At 41.0% G+C, this 22,244-nt stretch overlaps 1 protein-coding gene across 1 annotated transcript in view; it reads right to left on the bottom strand.

The window, feature by feature from the left end:
- The window catches only part of COL22A1 (collagen type XXII alpha 1 chain), a 222,523-nt gene that overhangs the window by 43,550 nt on the left and 156,729 nt on the right, over positions 1-22,244 (bottom strand). Inside the window, exons 25-40 of the mRNA XM_064644186.1 lie at positions 22,108-22,161; positions 21,692-21,745; positions 20,641-20,698; positions 19,180-19,229; positions 18,738-18,773; positions 15,644-15,706; positions 14,291-14,344; positions 12,997-13,038; positions 11,116-11,148; positions 9,274-9,327; positions 8,844-8,897; positions 7,638-7,691; positions 5,380-5,433; positions 2,850-2,903; positions 1,424-1,528; positions 898-942 (exon numbers count right to left, since the gene is read on the bottom strand). Of these exons, the coding sequence (XP_064500256.1) occupies positions 898-942; positions 1,424-1,528; positions 2,850-2,903; positions 5,380-5,433; positions 7,638-7,691; positions 8,844-8,897; positions 9,274-9,327; positions 11,116-11,148; positions 12,997-13,038; positions 14,291-14,344; positions 15,644-15,706; positions 18,738-18,773; positions 19,180-19,229; positions 20,641-20,698; positions 21,692-21,745; positions 22,108-22,161 (864 nt within the window). The remainder of the gene's footprint in view (positions 1-897; positions 943-1,423; positions 1,529-2,849; positions 2,904-5,379; positions 5,434-7,637; positions 7,692-8,843; positions 8,898-9,273; positions 9,328-11,115; positions 11,149-12,996; positions 13,039-14,290; positions 14,345-15,643; positions 15,707-18,737; positions 18,774-19,179; positions 19,230-20,640; positions 20,699-21,691; positions 21,746-22,107; positions 22,162-22,244) is intronic.

Raw genomic sequence — 22,244 nt, 5'->3', positions numbered from 1 at the left:
TGTGGGTGTAGTGTGTGGTCTGAACTGTCAAAGATATATACAACAGGCTACAATGCATTTATACAAAATGCAGCAAAATAGAAAGAAATATTCATAGCAGTTTGGTTTTTTCAAAAGTGTGGGACCTAGTTGGATTGAGTCTCATAATGCTATAATCTTCCTTATAACATTTACAGAATCTCTTTGAACATCCTATTCCTCATCCAATCCAGATCAGGACATGGTCAATTCAAAGAGGGGAATTTCTGATGTGTTTTATTGGAGATTCAAGCACAATCCAGATGCTTCCAGAAGCAAAGGCTTTTGCTGGTTTGTTCCTTTCTCTATTTGCTGTGCACTTGTAAGGGAATACGCAATACTTTCAGCAGAAGAAATTACTGTCATTAACCTCATCAACTAGTTAGTTTTTGCCTTAACTATGATATATGAGGGCAAACCAAGACTGTCTGGTCCCACTGGAAAATAATTCACACCTCCCTGGAGAGGTGAAGGGAAGGAGTGCTATGGAAGAATGCTCTTTGAGGGGCTGACAAGTAGTCTCAAGAGTAGATCATCCTTGAGCCATGCAATGTCTCTCTAGCAGTATGGATTAAAGGGTCCAAATACAGTTTCCCTGAAAAAATGTGCATTTAGCCCTTAGTCTGTGTTGAATTCACATTATGCTGAAGGAAATTTCAAATGTGCAAAGTGTACACAGCCAATTTATATCTTAGTATCTACATCAACAGACATACTGGAATAATAGAGAAAGGGAGCTCCTAAAAGTCTAGGACTGTGTTTTTGAGTGAAAGCTTCACAAACTCAATTTTCCAGGGGAAAAAAGACCATATTTTCACCATAATTTTTTTCCAGTTCAAATGATTGAGAGTAGTACTGCACAAAGAATTCCATGATCACCTTATGTCCAAAGGGTCCTGGCAAGCCTGGTGGTCCTCTTTCCCCCTAAAGTGGTGGAGGCAAAACAAGAAAACAGTCACCATCCAGCCAAACAGGAGCCTGGACTTTGATATAGTCCCTGCAGCAAGTACCACCACCAGCCCCCACCCCAACCTAAACACCATCCTGGCAGTATCTTACTGACAACATGTAAGCAAATTAAATCATCTGCTAACTTGGATAGAATTAAATGCTTTTAGGGACCTTCCACCAAGCTAATAATTTTTTTACTGGTCACAAGGTCAATGGCTACTCCTTGTGGAGGTCTTCATTTTCAGGGGCCACCACAGCACATCAAAAGGGGTTCAATGTTCAGAAATACAGCTTTAGTTCTCTCTGCCATTTTAGATGCAGTGCTATGATCTGGGGCATTTTGCACAGCCAGACCTTTCATGGATTCTGATAAATCCACTGTTCTCCTGCAGAAGTCTTGCCTGTCTGTCTCATGTTGAACTACTCAAGCACAAAGCTTGCCAGCTGGACTTACCGGTGCTCCGTCTTTACCCTTCCCAGGCAAACCTGGCTCTCCAGCAGGCCCTGGCACACCAGGTGGCCCAGGAAAGCCCACTTTTCCTTCTTTTCCAGGATCACCCTGTAGAAGACAATCCATCAGAACTCTTAGTAGACTAATAAAGACCATTTCTGTCTCAGGTCTTTCACTGGGGCTGAAAGATATGTCTTTTTTCTAGCTTTCTCTTATGGTTTCCTTTTGGTATCATAGGAAACACTCTTTTATAGAAAGTCTTTTCCTTCAGTAATCTCAAGGCACTTGTAATTTCCCTTAAGGAAAGAAAAAGGATACTTCGAACTTCAAACAGACCTCGAATTGCCACGTTAGCACATCAGACACTCAGTAAGTGAATCGGGAATAAGCATGTTGAAACTTTGAAACCTTAGATAAATTATATAAAGAATTGGCTGCACACATATAATCCTTTACACAAAAAGTTGACCAAGTTTATGACTAAGTCTGGATCCAGCCACACCTAAATTCCCCTCTGAGGACTTTAGAGCACAAGGGGATCCTTCCTGAACCTCATGACTCAATGGAAGGGTCTCCCTTACAGTTCTGTCTGACTCTGTCCTTTATGCAGTAAATAATCAAGAGTACTTGCATTGAATCTTGTTAAACAAATGTGGCATTTACCATTGAACTTTGTTAACTCAGTGTCTTATATCAATAAAATATATTGTTGCTTCTTTCTCACTCTATTCACAATGCTGTATGAGAGCACCCTTGGTCCCTGCCTGACCCTGAGGTGGAAGAAGATTTGACAGAAGAGGCTGGGATTCATTCCCTTTTAAGCCCCAAATATATGCATATATGGGGCCATGTTTCCAATTAATCATTCCTACTCCAGCATTCTGGGCAGGGTGCAGTGCATGACCAAATCACCAACCCCTGACCTCAGAAAACCCATGAGATGGGACAAGACTGAGGTAAAGCAGGCAAAGTGTAAGCAAGACTGCACTGGAAAGCTGAACTAATGGTACAGTTATAACAGCTTATCAGGTAAGCAGAAATCTGTTTTCTAATCATGAAAGACACTTTTCCTTCCAGCTTTGGATTCACAGTGATGAATAGGAGTTTCTTAAAACACCAAATGCCAGCTCTTGTCAGGCAATGAGGACAGCAGAAGGTCATAATTTCAAAATGTGTAGCGGTGGCTTCACTCTATCCAGTCATATCTCAGTCATATCTCTTGGTTTATTAGGTAAATTATAAAGCTGCAACAGGGTGAAAACCTTATAGCACATGTAATAGAGGAGTTCAGACAAGATGATCTAATGAACCCATGTGTCTTAACCGTACATGAACCTATGAAATAATTTCCCAGTTCAGACTGCTTCTGTCCCAGTTACTTAAAATGCCCAAGAAAAAGAGAATCAAATCCATCAAGGAACAAACTCACCCTTTCCCCTTTTTCTCCTGCCTTCCCTGGCAGTCCAGGGCCTCCAGGCACACCCTGGAGAGAAAAGAACTTTAAAGCTTAAAAGTTTCTTTGTAGGCAGTATTTGATCCTAAAGCAAAGGGGCAGACCTGCGTGTTCAGTACAATCTATCTCAAGGATTAGTATCAGCTCTACATTTCCCGGTACAGACAACCTGTAATCCAGAGAACACCACAGAAGAGCTGTGTGCCAGGTCCTTAAAGGAGGATTTTTTTTCAATACAAAGGGGAGCTGAACAGCAAAAGCAGAAATAGACCTAATCCTAGATTTGTGCATTCTGCTTCTACTACTAACTTTCTATTTCATTTTGTGAAACCCTCAGCAGTTTCTGATCCACTACGAACAACCCCCCAGTCATCAGAGAAGCCAAAATCCTCCCAGTATTAATTTTTTTATGGCTACTGCTCTCCAAAGCCAAATATTGGGAAACATAGCTATGTTCATTTTATCCTCTATTTCAGTTTTCGATCCTTTTCACATCTTGGCAGTTCTCAAAGGATTCCACGTCAAAATATAGATGATTTAGAGCTCTAAATTAGATACTGTAACTTCCTAACTCACCAAAACACATTTTGGAGTGGTACTCCATTTAAGGATGTGAAATCATGTCTTGGCACCATTAAGATTGGATTGACCTCAGAATGGATGTGATAATTATTTTCCTTTCTGCACCACTAAAAATAGTTTCCTACTATATTAGCTTTTATAGGTAATATATTGGTATTATTGGTATAGAAGTTTGCTTAACGGAATATGAAATTGAAAAAGGTCTTAATTTTCAACATCACTTTTCAATTTGAAATTAAATCATTAAATTGATACAATTAAATCAAATGTATCTTAACAATTAGTAGAAAGGCAATTTAGGTTGTCTTGGATTGCACAGGTAATAAACTCTGGCTCAAAGAGTCCTCTGTGCTAAACCACTATGCTCGAATACATTGTATCAAGCATCATGTATTCATCATCGTGGCCAGGCTTCGCAAACGAAGATTTGGGAAGGGTTCTACCCACATTTGCTACAAGCACGCTGGTGGCTAAAAAGGCCAATACGAGACAGGCATGTCCAGTTGCAAAAGGCACAGCAGAAAGACTCCTTAGGTGGTAAATTCTGCAGGGCACAATTTTTTCTGCGTTGTCTTTTCTCCTCAAGGGTGATCCTGAGTGCGTTCTCAAAGGCATCAGCAGCGTTATAGATGGTGTGTCTCCAGGCCTCCCGATTGGAGGCCAGAGTAGACCAGTGATGAAGATCAGTGTGGTCAAGGCTGAGATGTTGTTTCAGGGAGTTCTTGTATCTTTTCTTCGGGGCTCCTCTCTTGTGGCAGCCGGTGGCAAGTTCACCGTAAAGCAAGATCTTAGGGAGGCGGTGGTCCTTCATCCTGGAGACGTGCCCTGCCCAATGCAGCTGTGTTCTCAGTAACATGGCCTTAATACTTGTGACTGTTGCTTGTTCTAGAACAGATGTATTGGTCACATAATCTGACCAGTGGATGTTTAGGATTGAACGGAGACAGCGTTGATGGAAGCGTTCAAGGAGACGCAGGTGGTGGCGGTAGATGACCCATGATTCAGATCCATATAAGAGAGTAGACAGCACTATGGCTCTGTAAACACTGATCTTGGTACTTTTCTTCAAGTGTTTATTTTGCCAAACTCTTTTATGAAGCTTTCTGAAGGCACTATATGCCTTTGCTAACCTGTTGTCTATCTCTCTTACCATCTGAGGAGATGAGACTACCTAGGTAATTAAACTGCTGGACTGATTTGAGCTCTGATTGGCCAATGGTGATATGGGGATGGTGGAAGACTTCCTGGGGTACAGGTTGATAGAGAGCTTATCAAGCACATACATTATATATATATATATAATATATATATATTATGAGGTCTAAATGGTGTTTTTCATCTACTCCAGGCTAAATCCAGAGAACTTCAGGAACTAGAAAGAAAATTGCACTAGTCGAGCTGGGATTAGAGTTAGTCCAAAGATTTTGCCTACATGAAAAGTTTTATCATGCACAACTTCATAACAGTGATGAACATCTACCGAGGTAAGGGGGATACCACATTGATTTCAAGGCTCTGATTGTAGGATCAAATGCCTTCATGCTTTCATAACAAAAAGGGGAGTTTACCATGCTATTTTTGTATCAAGAAGTCATGTTTACAATAGGAAAGGACAAATGAAAACAAGGTAAAGAGAACAAAACCAGAGAGACAATAACCACTGAAATTTTTCTCTTGAAGAGCAGGCAGCAAAAATCGCTTTTGACATTTTGGTGAGGAATGAAGCAGCTCCATGCCTCCCTCTTGGCTAAAAATGAAATGAGATGTTTCATGGATACACCATGAACATTCAACAATAAGAAACTAGTGTAATGAAACACAGTCTTTTAACCTGATAGTAATCCCCGTGGAAGGGAAAACTAAACACATTAAATAAAGAAATCAGGACACAGATGGGAAAACAAATACACTGGTGCATACATACCACATTTCCTGGCAAGCCTCTTGGGCCTGGGGGCCCTGCTGGTCCACTCACACCCTGTTTTGAGAAAATGAAGTATGTGTGTACATATGTAAGTCACAACTTGTATCACCATAGGAACAAGATGTTCCAAGAGAGACTGGATTTCATGTCAGACAAGGTGTTGTACAAGCAGAAAGCAAAAAATAGCATATTTGTGAGAAACTTTTTAGTGTAAAGAAGAAAGAAACAATACAAAATGGATGAAGGTTGTCTTTGGGAGCTTAAAGCTACCTTCCACCAAAATAAATCCTAAATCTAGGTGAGATGCAGGAAGAAAATTCTGGGCCAAAAACATCAAAAGAACAGAGGAAACTATGTTGATTTATCATTAAAAAAATCCAGGTCAACAAAATATTCTTTGCTGACAATTCCACCTTGCTCTGGGCAACAAAACCTGAAAACACTCATTTGCACTAAACAGATGAACATCCCAAATCATTGAGAATGTATAGTTCTGAATTATAGGTCTCTTCCATTTGCAGGTGAAAGCTTTGTAGGGTCAGAAAACTCATGTGTGTCCCTAAAAATTCATAGGGAACATTAGAGAACATAGATTTGGAGATTTATGTCTCCATAGAGACGATGTTTGGGATTACCGGGCTGTATCCAGATATTTCATAAAATTAGAGATTTGAGTTAAAAGGGACCTTAAACATTATCTTATTATTCCAACCCCCTGCCAGGGGCAGGACACCTTCCACTAGACCAGGTTGATCAAAGTCTCACACAGCCTGGTCTTCAGCACTTCCAGGAATGGGGCATCCACAACTTCCCTGAGCAACCTGTGCCAGGGCCTCACTACTCTCATAGTGAATAATCTCTTCCTAGTATCTAATCTAAACCTACTCTCATCTTAAAGTCATTCCTCCTTGTCCTATCACTCCATGCCCTTGTTACAAGTCCCTCTCCAGACTCTTGCAGTTCCTCTTCAGGTGATGGAAGCAGTTCTAATGTCTCCCCAGAGCCGTCTTCTCCCCAGACTGAACAACCCAATTCTCTCAGCCTTTCCTCACAGCAGAGGTTTAAAGGTTTCCTCATTTCTGTGTTATTTACAGGTGCTGGTCTGTGAGTCAGTAGAAATACTTGGAGCAGGGGCAGTCTGTGAAAGGATGGCAAAAAAAGAAGGTGCCTGTATATACCTGCATTTCCATATCATTAACATCCTCCTTGTCAGGAAGGTATACAAAGAAGTAAAATCAATGGGTAGGTTTGGTGGAAGGGGTATGTTTTTTGCCCTTTTTTGTTTTATATTCCTCCCCAAAAATACTAAGTGGTTCTTCAAGCAAGAGTGAAAGAGAGCTGGAAATAGGCAGTTCAGGGTTTAGGGTCAAAGCACTGCTCAGGGACAATATCACAGAATATTCTGTGTTGGAAGAGACCCACAAGAATCATCAATCCCAACTCCTAAGTGAATGGCCCATACAGGGATCAAACCTATGACCTTGGTGTTATTCACACCATGCTCTAATGTCTAAGCACCAGCCCAGGAAGGAAAACCATGAACACAAAGGTGGAGGAAGAAATTTAAGCGCTCTAAGATGCATAATTTCAAAGTCCTATTCCCTCCTCTCAATCACAAGCATCCTCTATCTCAATCATTATTTCAACAAGTTCTTCAGGCTTTCTTCCTTCTCTGCTTGCAAAGAAAGTCTGTGGACTCTTATTCAGCCACAAAGGTCTTATGTGCTCTCACAATAATAAAAAGGGACTGAAATCCTTTACTGTTCCTTAGCACACAGCCAGGCAACAGCAGCGCTCCCTACAACACATCTCAAAAAGGGCTGTGGGATGAGTCCTCTGGGTGAGCTGGTATTAAAAAAATCAGAATTGACGAGGAAGCCTGAAAGCAACTGTGATCAAAAAGCAATTCAGGTTGCTGATGAGCATCTCCCTGCTCCAGCTGCCTGCCTGGCCTGGGCTGATATCTCAGTGCAGTCACCAGCTCCACCAGCACCTCACTCAGAAAAGGGAGTTCTGTTAGACAGGGGGAGATTTCACCAGTAAGAGATGCACAATTTCGAGCTGGGCTGACTGAGGCATTGATTTGTTTGGTGCAGATGGGCCTGTTTGCCCACAAGCAGTGACTCTTCCAGCTGTGGATTAGGATGTGCCTTGTGTCTAAGCAGCCTGGGACTCCAAAGCTGGAAGGCATTGACTTCAGTGTCCCTTCAGGAGTGTTACTGCCAGGGAAAAATGCTGCAAGGGAAGCAATTACTCACAGTCTCGCCGGGGGCTCCAGTTTCTCCTCGGGCTCCTTTTTCCCCCTTTGCACCCTGTGCAAAAATAAGAGAGAGATACCAACTGATTAGACACGGGAGGGGACTGCCTGCCAGACAAAAAGACTTCATGACACCCAAATATGCACTAGGCAATGGTTTTTGTTAATCAATTCACAGAGAAGTTAACTGCTGAGGAAATAGCTCCTGGATTTCTATGCAGCAAGAAAAGAAAACATAAAAATAAAACCCTGAGACTTAAGAAGAATTACTAATGGCTGATCAACTCAGAGGCTGATTCTCAGCACAAGATGCTGAAACTTGCAGGTATTTATCCAGGTGAAATTCCTTCCCATCCACAGGGCTACCAGCTATTTCATTTACAGCTGAACTCTAATCATCTCCCTTCACAGAGGAAGATTTGCCTGCAGTTCTCAAAAATAAACATCAGTAATTTAGAAATGGTCAAAATAGATCCCTGTGCAGAGGTTTGTCCTAGTCCTACCTATCACAGGGCCCTTTCTGAAGAATTTTGGCAGGACAAATTCTACTCACTGAAATGTCCTCCCATTCAGCAGCTGTTAGTTAAAAGTTACCTGGTATTATAGTTTTGTTTGTTTAGTTTTTTCTTCAGAATGCTAAGACTGCTGTTAACCTGTTTAAGCTGTTGATGCCCAAATATTGCTGATGATATGGCTGGGGCACAGCACATATGAAGGCAGAGTGAACACCTCCCCATGTTAACATGAAAACACCTCAGTGATGCCTGGAAATAACATGTGTGAGCCAAGAAAGATTCAGAAGATGATTAAGACTATACAACCATTTCACACGAGCCATAGTTCACTCAAGGTCAAATGGACTGGGCTTGAGTCTAACTGCTCTGCAATGTTTTGATGATGCACTGCAGTGACTTATCTGTGAGACCTGTGGCATCAGTACAAGGTGCCCTCTTGAAGGATCATGAAGTTGGAAGGAGTCTCTCAGACAATACCGATCATGCTACAGAAGTACCATATTCCTGAGCTGATTTTCCTCCTGATGCCTGGCCTGAGTAAATACCTGTAAAAAAGTCCCTGAACTTTTAACAATTACAAAGAAGAAATGGGCTGCAAGTGCATAGGGGAAGAATTGTTTACAGTGATATAGACCTTGAGGGCACTCCTCTCTGGTCGTGTCAAGCCTTTCTTCAAGGCTGGGCTCTCTTACCTGGACTCCTGCAGGTCCTGGGGCACCCTGTTTTCCTGGGACCCCAGGTAATCCCTGCAAAAACAGAGGGAGAGGTGAAGGAGCTGAAGGAAACTGCTTGTTTCTTCTCATGAGCAGAAGGAGATGATTCTCCCTCCTCCCACTGAGAGAGGAAAGAGTGCTTTTTACAGAAGTGACTGTGCAGAACTCTGTCTCTTCTGGGGACTCCAGAACGAGAGCAGTCCAGAACAAAAATGCAGTAGCCAAATGCACAATTTAGCTGGGCCACACCACAGTACAAAGACAAGAACCACTGGGGCTATTTCTGATGAGAGAGGCATCCCAATACAGAATAAGCATGTCCCCCCCTCTCCCTCCAAAAGAGGCATCTTTCATGTGCTCTCACTGCTTAAGTTCAAAACCAACTGAAGAAACCCTTGGCTGTACTTACAGGTTCTCCACTGGTTCCTCGATCTCCTTTCTCCCCTTTTGGTCCAGGTTCACCCTGATATAAAACAAGAAAAAGAGAGAAAGAAAGGCTGTTTTCATGCCTGGAAATCACACTAGTCCTGTTTGGTAAGAGGCCTCTTTCAATCAGTTATCCATTTATCATAGAGTGGGATATCAGTTTTGATTCATCAGACCTAAAAGTCCTTCGCAGAAGCTACTCTAAGACTTGGAGATTCCTGCCTAGACTTCTTGTTCTGTTATGATAATAATTGAAAAAATGTTTAGTTTAAAAGCAGAAAATTTTTCCCTCATAGAAAACATATCCTACAGCTGGGGGAATGATCTCACATACAGACAGTTCCCTATCCCAATTATAAGAGACGGGTGTTCAGGATCTCATCTTAAGCACTTCCAGAGGTGTGCAGTACGCAGCTATTCCTGATCTCTGGTTCTATTAACATCTCCATACATTCCTGCAGCTTCCACTTCCTCCTGCAATGTCAGTACGTTATTTCATGCACCACCATCACTGGCTAATAGGATTAATTTATTCCTGTTCTTCCTTCTTACAGCAAACTGAAGATGCTTTCAGAGAGAGGTTCCTAAGCTTTGTGCTGAGCTCTAGTACAAAAATCAATAAATCCATATTTCTGCTTTTTGTAAATTGAAACGGAAAGCACACAATTCTGGAACTAGCTGGAATAAACCAGGCACTACATGAATACTCATATTTATATATTGATATGAACATATGTATTCAGGCAACAGCAATCATTACTTATTCATTATTTATCATAGAAAGTATTTCAATTATACAATCAAGGAAGACTAGGAACATCAGTGATTTTAGCTACATACACGTGCAAGGAATAGTGATCAGTCAAATGCAGAGCCAGACAAATCAGCTTGAATTTTATTCACATCAGCTATTTGCCAATCATTTCTACAACACCTGGGAATTGAAAGTCCATTTTCAAATGATTCTCTAACAGACAAAATAAATGTATCTGCATAAATATTACTTATGCTTGTATTTATTATGCCTTATGAATAAATATTATCATCTGTGATAAATAATGGGAGGAATTTTACTCTACAAGTAGCATCCTGTTAGAAGAACTTTCAACCAGGCAGTCCCTGATGCCATCTAGTGTCCTTCAGAAAGATAACAGGTCCACCTAAAGTGGCTCAAGTAAAGGGTCCAAAGCTGAAAATCTGTATGGTTGTGCCTGGAAGCTGCTTTGTATAATGACCTTTCAAGTCCCAAAACTCTTTTGAGAGAGCAGAACAACAAAGCACAGTCAATACAACTGTAGGCAGGGATGGTGCTACTGAGTTGGAATAAGGCACATATTACCAGGAAAACAAGACTGCAAAGGGAATAAGTAATTCAACAGGTAAAGTGAGGAAGTTTTTTTAATATTCTTCTTTCTTCCACTTTGTCCTTGATATGTGACCTGCACAGTAATGCAAAATCTAACAGCCACAGACATGTGTAGAGGAGTCATCACTTTGAAGAATCATAGAATGGTTTGGATAGGAAGGGACTTTAAAGATCATGTGCTGCAAGTAGGAAATGAAACTTCATTTTAAGCTTGGTTTAAGAGGCTGGGATAGCATACAGCTGTGTTCCAGGCACTGCTGGTTTAAATGCTGCTCTTACCAGAACAGCTTTGGACTTCTCATCATGGCTGGTTACAATGGTGAAGATGCCCAGAACCAGACACAAGCTGAGTTCTTTACTGAAAACATTTAAATAACTCAGAAAACACTAAGGTGCTGTGTTTCTATCAAATACAAGAGGTGATAACCAAAGGCCATGTTTATTAGAGATGTTACTTACAGGAATCCTGGGGTGTGGGGTGAAGAAGGCTGTCTGGAACAGAAACCAGAGTGTAAAGGATTGCCTATTTTTCTTGAAATGCAATAGCTTGTATTCTCCTTGTCATTACAGATTACACATTCCATACATCCACCAGTAGGCTTATAAATTAGCAACTCATTGTAACATCTGGCTGTCTGGAAACAAGCCCACAAATATCAGACATTTTCTAGAGTATTTGAAATATGAGTATAAATTCAGAAATATCCTGTAGGTCCCACTGCTATGAAACAAAAGAAAACTTTTACCTTTTTATGAAGTTTACTGTTAGTAATCTCCAGCTCACTTTTCCTCTTGGACCCATCTTCTATATTATTAAATTTCCTGACACCAAGCTTGACCTTGGTGTGTTTTCTCTCTGCTTTGTACCATGTACATAACATCTCAACATCATTTTCTTAGGGAATACATAGTCATTCTGAAGGACTAGCAACAAAATAATAATAAAGTTTTGTACAAAGAGTATCTTTTTTAAAAGCTGATAAGATTAGGAAGAAAAAATAGTCTTTGAAGAACTGAAGATATGTGAAAATCATCATGTACTTTTAACAGCTGAAATAAAAATTATTTCTCTGTACAAACACAGGAACTTGAGCAGTCAGGCATGTCTTCTCTGTGTCTAGCCATGCTGTACCATGTTTGTGAGTTGCTTTCTCCACCTTTACTAAGACAGACTTATCCTTGATGTTGTGATTGAGTCATTCTTGTGTGATACACATGGAGTTTTCTTACATGAAGCATACTTTGGCACAGACAGAAGAGGCCCAACCAATGTCAGGGAATAAATTCTAACACCTCCTCCATTGCTGCTTGAAGGTCTCAAGGCACTTGATTTTCACCAACAGACCTTGATTCAAACTTTCTCCATAATCTCTAGCTGTGGTGAGCAGAGATGATGAGCAGATATCTACCATTTTTTGGTGGATGTGTGAGTGGGATCAGTCCTCTGGTTGCAATGACAGTGCTTATTACAAGGTGCTTACTCCGATTTTGCTGGAGGGAACTGTGAGGTTTGTGTATTTACATTAAGTGGTTGCTGGTTCAATCACCAGTGAAAATCACTGTAATTATACTCAGGTTCCCAAAGGTAATTTTTCAGGCTCATATTTAAAACAATAAATTTGTGTCTTCACGGCCTGGTTTTTGGTTGGGTTGGTTTTTTTGTTGTTTTTTTTTTTTTTTTATTAGCAGAAAGTGTATGGGCAGCCGGGTCAGACTGGTTGCTGTGTTGGATCCAGTGTTGAACCCAGAATAATCTGGGCTGAGAGAATCTTTCTGGAATTACAGCACAGCATGGCATCATATGCCAGGGAAGTTCTGAGTGGCTGCATCATCTCTGGAGCTCAGTGGTCCACCCCAAAAATTAATGTCAGTGAGAAGTGAAACCCTTTGCTCTTCCTGGAAAATGATGAATTATTCCCCAGGAAGACAAGCTGTTGTTCACTGGTTCATTGAGTGAACCAGTCTTATCCTGAGATCCAAGTGGGAAAAAATCTAGCTCACCCTGGAAAATCTGCAGGAATGTACTCCCTGTTTTCAGCTGTGATTTTCTTCAGACAGCTCCCACAGCTCCTAAACAAATCAATTTAAGTGCTATCACAAAGCAAGGTTATAAAAAATTTGCTATCTGCAAAGAGGTAAAAGAAGGTACAACCTTCCCCAAAAACAAGAAGACCAAATGCATCCTGATATTGCAAAGGGAGACAATCTCAGAGCAAACAGGTCCTAAAGTTCCTGCAGAGAAGTAAGGAACTTGAACATATTTGTTTCTGAGGAATTTGTGCAGAGGAAATGTGATGATGCCTTGAATATTGTTACAGTACTGAACACAATCTCACTTACTGTTCCAGGTAAGCCTGGTGGTCCAGGGGAGCCCGTGTCACCCTGGAGAGAGGAGGAAAAACATAACTAATGATATAAAAAGGTGCCCGAATAAAACTCAACATTACTTGCTAGAAGACGCAGCATTGCCAGATGAGATGTGACCCAACCCACCAGCTCAGTGGCACTGAAAATCCCAATGCACTTCTCTGATGGGTGGAATGTACCCCAGTGTTCTGGTCAGAAATTCTGCTGTCCTTGTTTTGCTGCACGCAGGATTCTCACTTTGTTGACTTTATCACTTTATGATTTTATCATTAACCTGACTTCACAGTTCATTTCTAAACTTACCCCACCCAGTGTAGGATATGGAGCTTAATTTTCTTTTTAAATTAAATTTGACCAAAAATCTTGATTGAAAACCACCTTTTAGCTGAACTTCTTTCATTGATGGAAAATAAAAATCCTATTTTTCATCAAATATTTAATTTTCTAAACCCAGTTGTTCCCTTAATTTTTTGAGTCAAAACTATACTGTTGCCAGAGTATCTCACAAGCATTATAGGCTGGGTTTGGCAGCTGGCATTGACCTTTCTGTGGGCTGTGCTCCACAAACATCAGTCCCCTGACACTTCAAAGCTGAGAACTACAAACAATACTAGTCAACCTCCCAGATACAGGAGATTCAGGGGCTTCACTGTTGTCAACTGACCACCCATGAAAGAATTGCCACCACCACAGATGGTGAAAGTCACTGATAAACTGAGGACTGATGTATCCTAGGAAGAAGAAGGAAGTGGTACCCACATCTTAAATGCTATTGCCGCTATGATGAGGGCAATTTTTTTGCCATACATCCACAAGCATCTGCAAGGTCAGTGCTTCCTCTTCACCTTCATGTTCACAGGGTATGAATGTAAATTTTGGTGGACATTACTTTTGTCTAGTTCTCTCATTTTCACTAAAATTAATGTACTTTTGATGGCAGAAGCCCAGACTGTTCCTTAAATTATTGTTCTATCGCACTTCAGGCAGGCACAGAAAACTCCTTTAGACTTTGTTTCCAGGCTCATGTATATGATCCAATTATAAAATAAAGTTTCCTTGGATTAAAGAATTTGTCCTTAATTTCATCAGCTTGCATTGCTCAATAAATGAGTCTCCATCCCATGCAGAGCTATTTTTTCTGCTTCTCTGTAAAGCTCAGTTAAAAGTCTTCTGATCCTCCTCAGATACTCTCCTCTATCGCTTGTCTCTACCCCCTCGTCTCTTTTCCTTCTTATCTAAGGAATATCATGGTCATTTAATGACTTACCTTTTCTCCCCTTTCACCTTTCATTCCTGGGAAACCATCTCTTCCTTTTTCTCCCTAAAAGCAGGGAAATGAAAGCAGGAAATATGCATATTTTGATTTGATTGCATCAGCTCCACCAAGATATCTTACACTTTCAATTATCTTACTTGTCTTTCAAGAGGTAGAGCAAGCAATTAAAAATGTGAAATTTTGAAGGTGGCTTCATAAAACCACATGATTTTCAAAACCAATGAATATCAACTGGGTTCATGGAAAGGAAAGCACCAAGCCTAAAATAACTTACTTGTAGAAGATCCTACTGCCTAATGCAGTTTAAAAAAAAATAAAAGATTTTTTTCCAGTTGGACAAGAAAGGAAGCAGAATAGGAGTTAAGACTCAAAATACTATTTTGCTTATTCACATTACTATTTTGCCCATGTAACCCGGCCTTCTGAACGTGAGCTGCTTAACAAGGATGATGTGATACTCCTCAAAGTGTATACCCAAAGAGCATTTATCCTGCATTCAAATTGGAGCTATCTGACCTACATTTCTATAGTATTGTATGTAGAATGAATCATAGAATGGTTTGGCTTGGAAGGGACCTCAAAGATCACATAATTTCAACCCCTGCCATGGGCACCTTCCACTAGACCAGGTTGCTCTGAACGCCATCCAATCTGGCCTTGAACACTTCCAAAGGAATACAATCTATATCCTATGCTCTACAATGTATATAATGGAGCAAACTAAATGAAAAGACCCCAGCTGATTTTTGATCCTTCTTGATCACGTTCAAGCGTGTGGTCAGCTCTCAGGAGTACAGACCTCATTTACATAGCAAAATTTACTGTCAGGTCCCTGATACAAATATTTCCTGGTATGTAGATGACTCCAGAGGTCTGGAACTAGCCAGGGGAATCAGTAGATGCCAAGATGTTGGTGGAAGTTAGACCATCAGAAAATAATCAAGCCATCTGCAGCTTTCTCCAAGGCTCAGTGACAAAGGGAATTGTGATTTTTTGTTGTTATCAAAAATTGTTACTGTTCTTAAATAGGGCAGATATTTCTGGAAGGGAGTCCTAAAGAACAATGTACCTCTTCTACTGCCTAACAGTCAGCATGACATCAGGCATAACCTTCTACATTTAGGATAAACACTGTTCATTAGCACCTCTACTGCAAGTAGGAACAGTCACTAGGCTGGAAATACCTTTTTGGAAGGGGTGCCTGTCGACCTTGCTGGATGCCAATCAGCTGCTCACCCCAGCAATCTCACCAAGAGAGAATCTCATCTTGGGACACTCAAGATAAGTCATCCTGTTGCTAAACGGCCCAAAGAAAAGATGAAGCTGTTCCTCAAAGTCACTCACCTGGTCTCCTTTTTCTCCTCTCAGTCCAGGTAAACCCTGACGACCTGGAAAACCTGCTTCACCCTGGAAATAACAAAGAAGTTTATGAAATCTAGAATACTGTGGTACAGACCTTGCCCCCGTTTTCTCAAGGGTTTGATTGTAGATGCAGTTTTCTGAGAGATAATGGGATTAGTCTGATTATCGAATAATTTCCTTTTTTTTTGAAAACCATTACATAAAACAGACAAGCCTTCTCCATTTTGCCTGTTAACTGATGCCATGGAATTTGGGACATTATTTCTTTGTGCTGCTCTGTAGCAGGACCAAGGAAGCAAATAAAAGCAGCTAAAGAAATTAAATCTAACTTTTATTTTCATCTTTAATGATCTGGTGTAGTCTGGAAACGCAAAAACTGCACTGTATTAATCTGAACAGTACAGATGTCACCTGAAGAACAGATCTAGAATTTTCTGGATGCTCTTTTGCACATTTGGATATATTTCTATTTGAATCTTGCCTTTGATTTTCTGATGTAATACTTGCTGTTGGAGTAATTACGATCTCTGTGTCATGTGGTTTCTCCTAAATATATCCACTGTTCTCAAATTTAGCTCCCAGTTGACCCAGTTTGTCACCTGAAAACAGCCATGTGGTTTCCTATTTATAATTATTCTGCTCTCCCTGCATTTGTAGTGTGATATCACAAAGGATCTCAGTCATGGCCAAGACCCAAATTCACTAAATCTTGTACAAAAACTGAACTAAGAAAAGATGATCCCTGCTTTAAAACAATTATCTCAAGTCAAGGCCCAAAAGATTATCATGATATAGGTGAAATAAGTCTGCAGACAAAATCAGGTGAGAAACAAAGTGCTGTGGTGACTGAGGATGACCAGGAACATCAGGGTGATGTTGGGACAATTTTAAGGAAAGTGACATTTGGTGACAGAGGGAGTGGTGCTTTCTCAGAGCCACTGCAGAATCCCGGCTGATCATGGAATCACAGAATGGTTTTGGTTGGAAGGGAGAATCAAGACCATGTAGTTCCAACCCCTCTGCCTTGGGCTGGGATACCTTCCACTAGACCAGGTTGCTCAAAACCCCATCCAACCTGGCCTTGAGCTCTTCCAGGGATGCGAATGATTTGAGATGCCAGAAATCAGGACAACAATCAGAGGGACTAACATTAAAGAAGGAAAAAAAGGAGAATTTGGAGGGAAAATAAAAACATGTGGTGTAAATTTGGCCTCTGGAAAGGTCCTGAAGCAAAACATCAGTGAGTTTGTCTGAGCTCAAGGACAGATAATACAAAACAGCCAACATGGATTTTTTAGAAACTAACCATATCAAACACATACAGTTCCCTCCCTTGACAAGATAACCAAGTAGATAAGAAGGAAGAATTTGTATAATGTATCTTGACTTTAGTAAGACATCTGACACAGGCCAACATGATGTTCTCATCAGTAAACCACAGAAATGTAGTGTAGAAGGGTCTCTGGAGGATGATGTACAACTGATTGAAGAAACAACATTCACACACCTGCTATGAGCTGTTTCCTGTCAAAATTCAGAGGATATACAAAGTGAAGTCCTCTAAGGGTCTGCACTATTCAGTATCTAATTCATGACTGAGGTGACAGAAAAGAGAACATGTATGAAATGTGTGGAGAACACTATGCTGTCAAGAGAGGAGCAAGTGTTTTGGAAGGTGGTGTTAGAATTCAAAACAGCTTTGTGTGGAGAAATGATTCTGACCAAGGGGCAGTGCTTTGGTTGGGGTCTGACCCTTTGCTGCACTGGAACCAAGCCTACCTGGAAACTGCAAGCCTGGCATGTCCCTGGGAGCCTGATGTGCTCCTGACGAATGATTTGCCCATGCCCTGTTGATCTCCCCTTACCTGGGATCGCAGGCGAGGATACTTTTCTTTGAAATGAGTGTTTCCTATTAGGTAGATTATAAGGAATTTTGGAATAGAAGCAGAACAGTCCCCACTCACAGGGTCGTGTAATTGTTACCCACTTAATAAGTGCCTTATCCCAATAAACCTCAATTTGTACCTCAGAATTGGAGCTTTATTCCTTCAATCATTGAATCATAGAATCATTAAGTTTGGAAAAGACCTCTAAGATCATGTCCAACCATCAATTCAGCACCACCACTATGTTCACCACTAAACTATGTCCTAGGGTGCCATATCCACACATTTTTTGAATACTTCCAGTGACAGTGACTCCACCAATTCCCTGGGCAGTCTGTTCCAGTGCTTGACAATGCTTCCTGTGAAGAAATTTTTCCTAATATCCAACTGAAATCTCCCTTGAAGCAACTTGAGGACACTTCTTCTTGATCTGTCACTTGTTGCCTGGTGGAAGAGACTGACTCCCACCACTGCTTCTTCCCTTATTCCCTCCAGGTCCAGTTGGTGGTGTATGTTCTGCTTTATTGCATAAGCCAACATGGGAGCAGAGGCCATGACCATGCTCCTATTTGGTCTTTACAGCAGAAGATTAGACTAAAACTGGTAGGAGTAAGAAGAATTTGGCTCTAAGACTTTTTCATTGCTGGTATATACCCTGCACCCCAAAAATTTTAGTATACAAGACTCTATTATACAGACTTCTCTTTCAACAGAACTTCATAATGCAGTTGGAAAGTTGACATGCAGATGACAATGTCAACATCTATGGTTAGGTAACTAAGATAACTATGTAACAGTCAGCAAGCATTTACAACTTAGAAGTGACAGCATCACCTCTTGCATCAAACATCATCTTCCAGAACCACCACTATGCATTAATTTGAGGTGTGAAGGAAACTAAGCACTGAAGCCACTCTACCCTCCTATTCTTCCCTATCCACCAGGAATAAGATGATTTCATTTTTCCAGGGTATAATGAAAAGTTGGATTTTACACATCTTTGTTCTGAAATTTTTGCTTTACTCATTTCAACCATAAGTCTCATCCCCCCCATCTGTTGCATCTTCAACTGCAGATGCAAATGACATGCACAGATCTTGTCACTGGCAAATGGTTTTGTTATCGCATGTGGTCACTTTATATTACTCTGACAGGTAGGCTTTTCTCTGAGGACTATTTTTCCTGCTCACCTGCTCACCAGGCTGGCCACGGCTCCCTGGTTCACCCTGGAAAAACAAAAGCAAAACTTTACCACCATAAGGACCTGACCCTTTGGTATATTTTCTCTTTAGTAAAATATATCCGCTACTATCCTGGCCCATGTTGGTCTACCAACATGTCATAAGGCACTGAAATTGCCTTTTTGATGGCTTGGGAATGCAGAACACAGGGAGCCAACACAAAGTCCAGGTCAGGTCTCCCCACGCACTTAGGCCTGAGGGAGCAGCATAAAATAGGGTTTGGTATTTCTGAACACCACGAACTCTGACAGGTAATGAGCCTCATCTGCTCATTCACTTATGTCTCCAACTAAAGGAGAGTAAGATTTCTCTGACTTCAGTACAAGACCTTCCAAAATCATACCTTGATTGACTCTGCGGCTACATCAGACTGTGAAATAAAATCCCTTACCTTAGGGCCAGCTTTTCCAGGAAAGCCTTCCTCACCCTTTTCCCCCTGTTCTCCCTGCAGGGAACACAAGAAGTTAATACTCCAACTCCTCTGATAGTGTAGCGTGTTTGCAGACAATGGTAAGGAATATTTTAACTCAACTCCTCAGTATCAGCCTGAGGGTGTAAATTGAGCTGTGTGAGAATATGGTTCCTGGAATGTATTTCCTTTCAAGTAGAATCATATCTCCAGCACCTGTCACCCTACTGGAAAACTTCTGGAATGACACAAAGTGAACCACTGTTATATTAAAGATGCCCATAATGAATTATTTGAAAAACAACACCTCCATTCAGTTTCTTCAAACTATATGTGCTTAGAAAGTTAGAAAGTGTTTTGAAAAAAAAAAAACAAACATATAATTTTGGGACTGGGACCTTGGTCACTGGATCCATTATGTAAACACTTTGAAACTTATCTTCCAATGCCAGTGGTATCAGCATGGACAGCAGAGGCTGCAGTGGTTGAAATGTGCTGCATAGGTGGGAAGTGCAGTAAGTATTACAAAGGACTGTGGATAAAATCCAAAGTTTATTTAACATCAGAAGTATGTTGTGGGCTCCAAATTTCTCATCTTTACTCATCAATAAATGGGAGTTGGAGACTCTGCTAGACCTGGGCCCAAGTATCATAAGGAAGAACGCTGTTGCCAATGCAGTCCAAGGCAACAGATGGTTAAGAGCTGTTGCCCTTAATCCAATATGGCATCATCATCCCCAAAGCCTACTTTGGCCTTTTTAGTCATAATATGGTACATTTCTTTGCCACTTATTTTCATAGGGAGGGCAGGTCAAACAGAGTGTATCCTATCTCTAAATCTACTATCTCCAAATCTCCTATCTCCCTTCTCCCACTGTAGAGACAACAGAGGAGACAACTCATCACAATCTGTCATTTAGAGAAGCTTTCAAATGGGGCATAAGAAGTAGAACATAATAAAGAATCATCCTTCTGCTACAAAGACCTAGAGATGGCTTAGGGGGATGGCATCTCTTCTTTCCAGCTGTTCAGGGGGGAAAGAAATTAACATTTTTGGAGCCTGCTACATTTCTTTGTTCTTCTTCTTTGTGCCTTGGATATATGTCTTGACTTGCCAGAGTCACCGGATTTCCTGAATGACAGTAGAAGCTTCTCTGCTTCCAGTGCTGAGCTGTGTTTGCCAAATAGGATATAGTAGTTGAAGACTGGAAGAGGATCTCTCTTCCCTGCTGTATTTACAACCAGCTCCATCTTCATCACGACTCAGGGCAGTGCAATCACACCAGCTGACTTGGTCCTGGAGCTTCACTGGTGGCTCAGAAGTGTGGGATGGGTGGGGGGGTGTTTGACTCTGGAGATGTGCCAACCTTCCCGCCTACCCTCGGTAGCTCACCCCAGTGATCTGCCCAGGTGAGCAGCTTAATCCCAGCTACATGGTGTCACTTGCCTTTTGGCCTGGAAGCCCAGGAAGCCCACTGAGTCCATCTTTGCCAGGCAACCCCTAAATAAGAGGAAATCATAACCTGTAAGTGCTAGTTCTTCAAATTATTATCATCAAACTCAGGATAATATTTCTCAGTTCATGCCTCCCGTTACTCACCTAAGTTTAAGAAAAGAACCACCTCATGGATTTTTGTTTTACCTTTTTTTCCTACTGTGACTCAAAACACACAAAAATTCTCACATTGCACATATTTGGTTGGCCCTTTTTCCAGTACCCCAGTTTTAGTGAGTGACCACTGGATGTCAGTGTTGTTACAGAGAAACATCAGTAAAGCACTTTTATGCACTGTGGATTGTTAAATAAAGTTTCACTTATCTTACTTACATTAAAATTTATTCTTTATAAGTCTCTATCATTCATAACCATAAAGAATTTTTTACATCTATTTCTCCTTTTAAATATTAGTAATTTCTTATACAGTATATAGACTCCTAAAATTAAATTACCCAACATGCAGTGACTGAATGGTCCAACAGGATAAGAAATAAAATTACTTCCTGTAATGCATTTAAAATAGTGAGAAAAACCTTTTTTCCCTTTCTGAGCGTCAGTCTATTCCCAAACATTGCAGGCTGTAGGTGGCAGTTCTGCACTAAGTATTGAATAATTTACTTTTCTTGACTTAAGACCCAACAGAAATTTCTATGTTCTGCTTAATCTGAGATTTTAATTGCAAGTTATTTGGCCTGATTCAGGAAATTCCAGGTTTGGAAAAACAATATTGTGTAAAATGCACAAAGACTTTTGAAAAGTATCATATAAAGAAAATATCATGGTCCCATTGTGTAGGAATAGTGGGGCTGTACCTGGTAAAATTCTTATTCACAAAAGGCACCAGAGACTAATGTCTGCATTAAAGGTGAAGTTGTTGGAGCCCATGTTAAAACCTTGTGTGCAGATAAGGTACAGGAAATGAAGTAGACATGAGATTTAAACAATTTGAAGTAATGGAGAGCTTGGAGGTGAGCTAAACAGTTCCTCAACACTTACAGGTGGTCCGGGTGGCCCCGTTTTACCAGAAACACCAATCTCTCCTGGCAGTCCCTGAAAAATGAAATCAGAATTAAAAAAAGTAATCAGTAAATCTGTCCTTTGCAGGAGCCTCACTGGAGATGGCTGCTTTCAATCAAAGTGCAGTTTCCCCTTCCATGGCAGTCAGGTTTCTGCTGTGGGGAGTCCTGTAGACATAACCCTTATCCCCAGGGAGCACCGTCATGTCTCCAAGGCTCAGCACAGAGAAACTGTCCTCTAGGACCAGCTGTGGCTTTGCAGTGAGAAAATATAAGAGAAAACACACATTGCCAGAGGCCCTAACTCTGTTCCCTCTGAAAACCATGACCTAAAATTATCCCCAGCTGTTTTTCCTTCTCCTTGATGTGAAACAAAAAAACCCCAAGCTTTCTTACCGGTGCTCCCGGTGGTCCAGGGGGTCCAGCGCTGCCTGGGGGCCCTGGAGGTCCCTGCAAGACAGGAAGCAAAGCCAGTTTATCAAACTCTCTAATAGGGGCTGAAAGCCTCAGGTCCTTCTCTGTGTGGTTGGGGC

The sequence above is a fragment of the Pseudopipra pipra genome, chromosome 1 (assembly GCF_036250125.1).
Source record: "Pseudopipra pipra isolate bDixPip1 chromosome 1, bDixPip1.hap1, whole genome shotgun sequence".
Taxonomy (NCBI): domain Eukaryota; kingdom Metazoa; phylum Chordata; class Aves; order Passeriformes; family Pipridae; genus Pseudopipra; species Pseudopipra pipra.
Note: the sequence above shows the minus strand (reverse complement) of the source record. Positions and strands in the feature narration are given on the sequence as shown.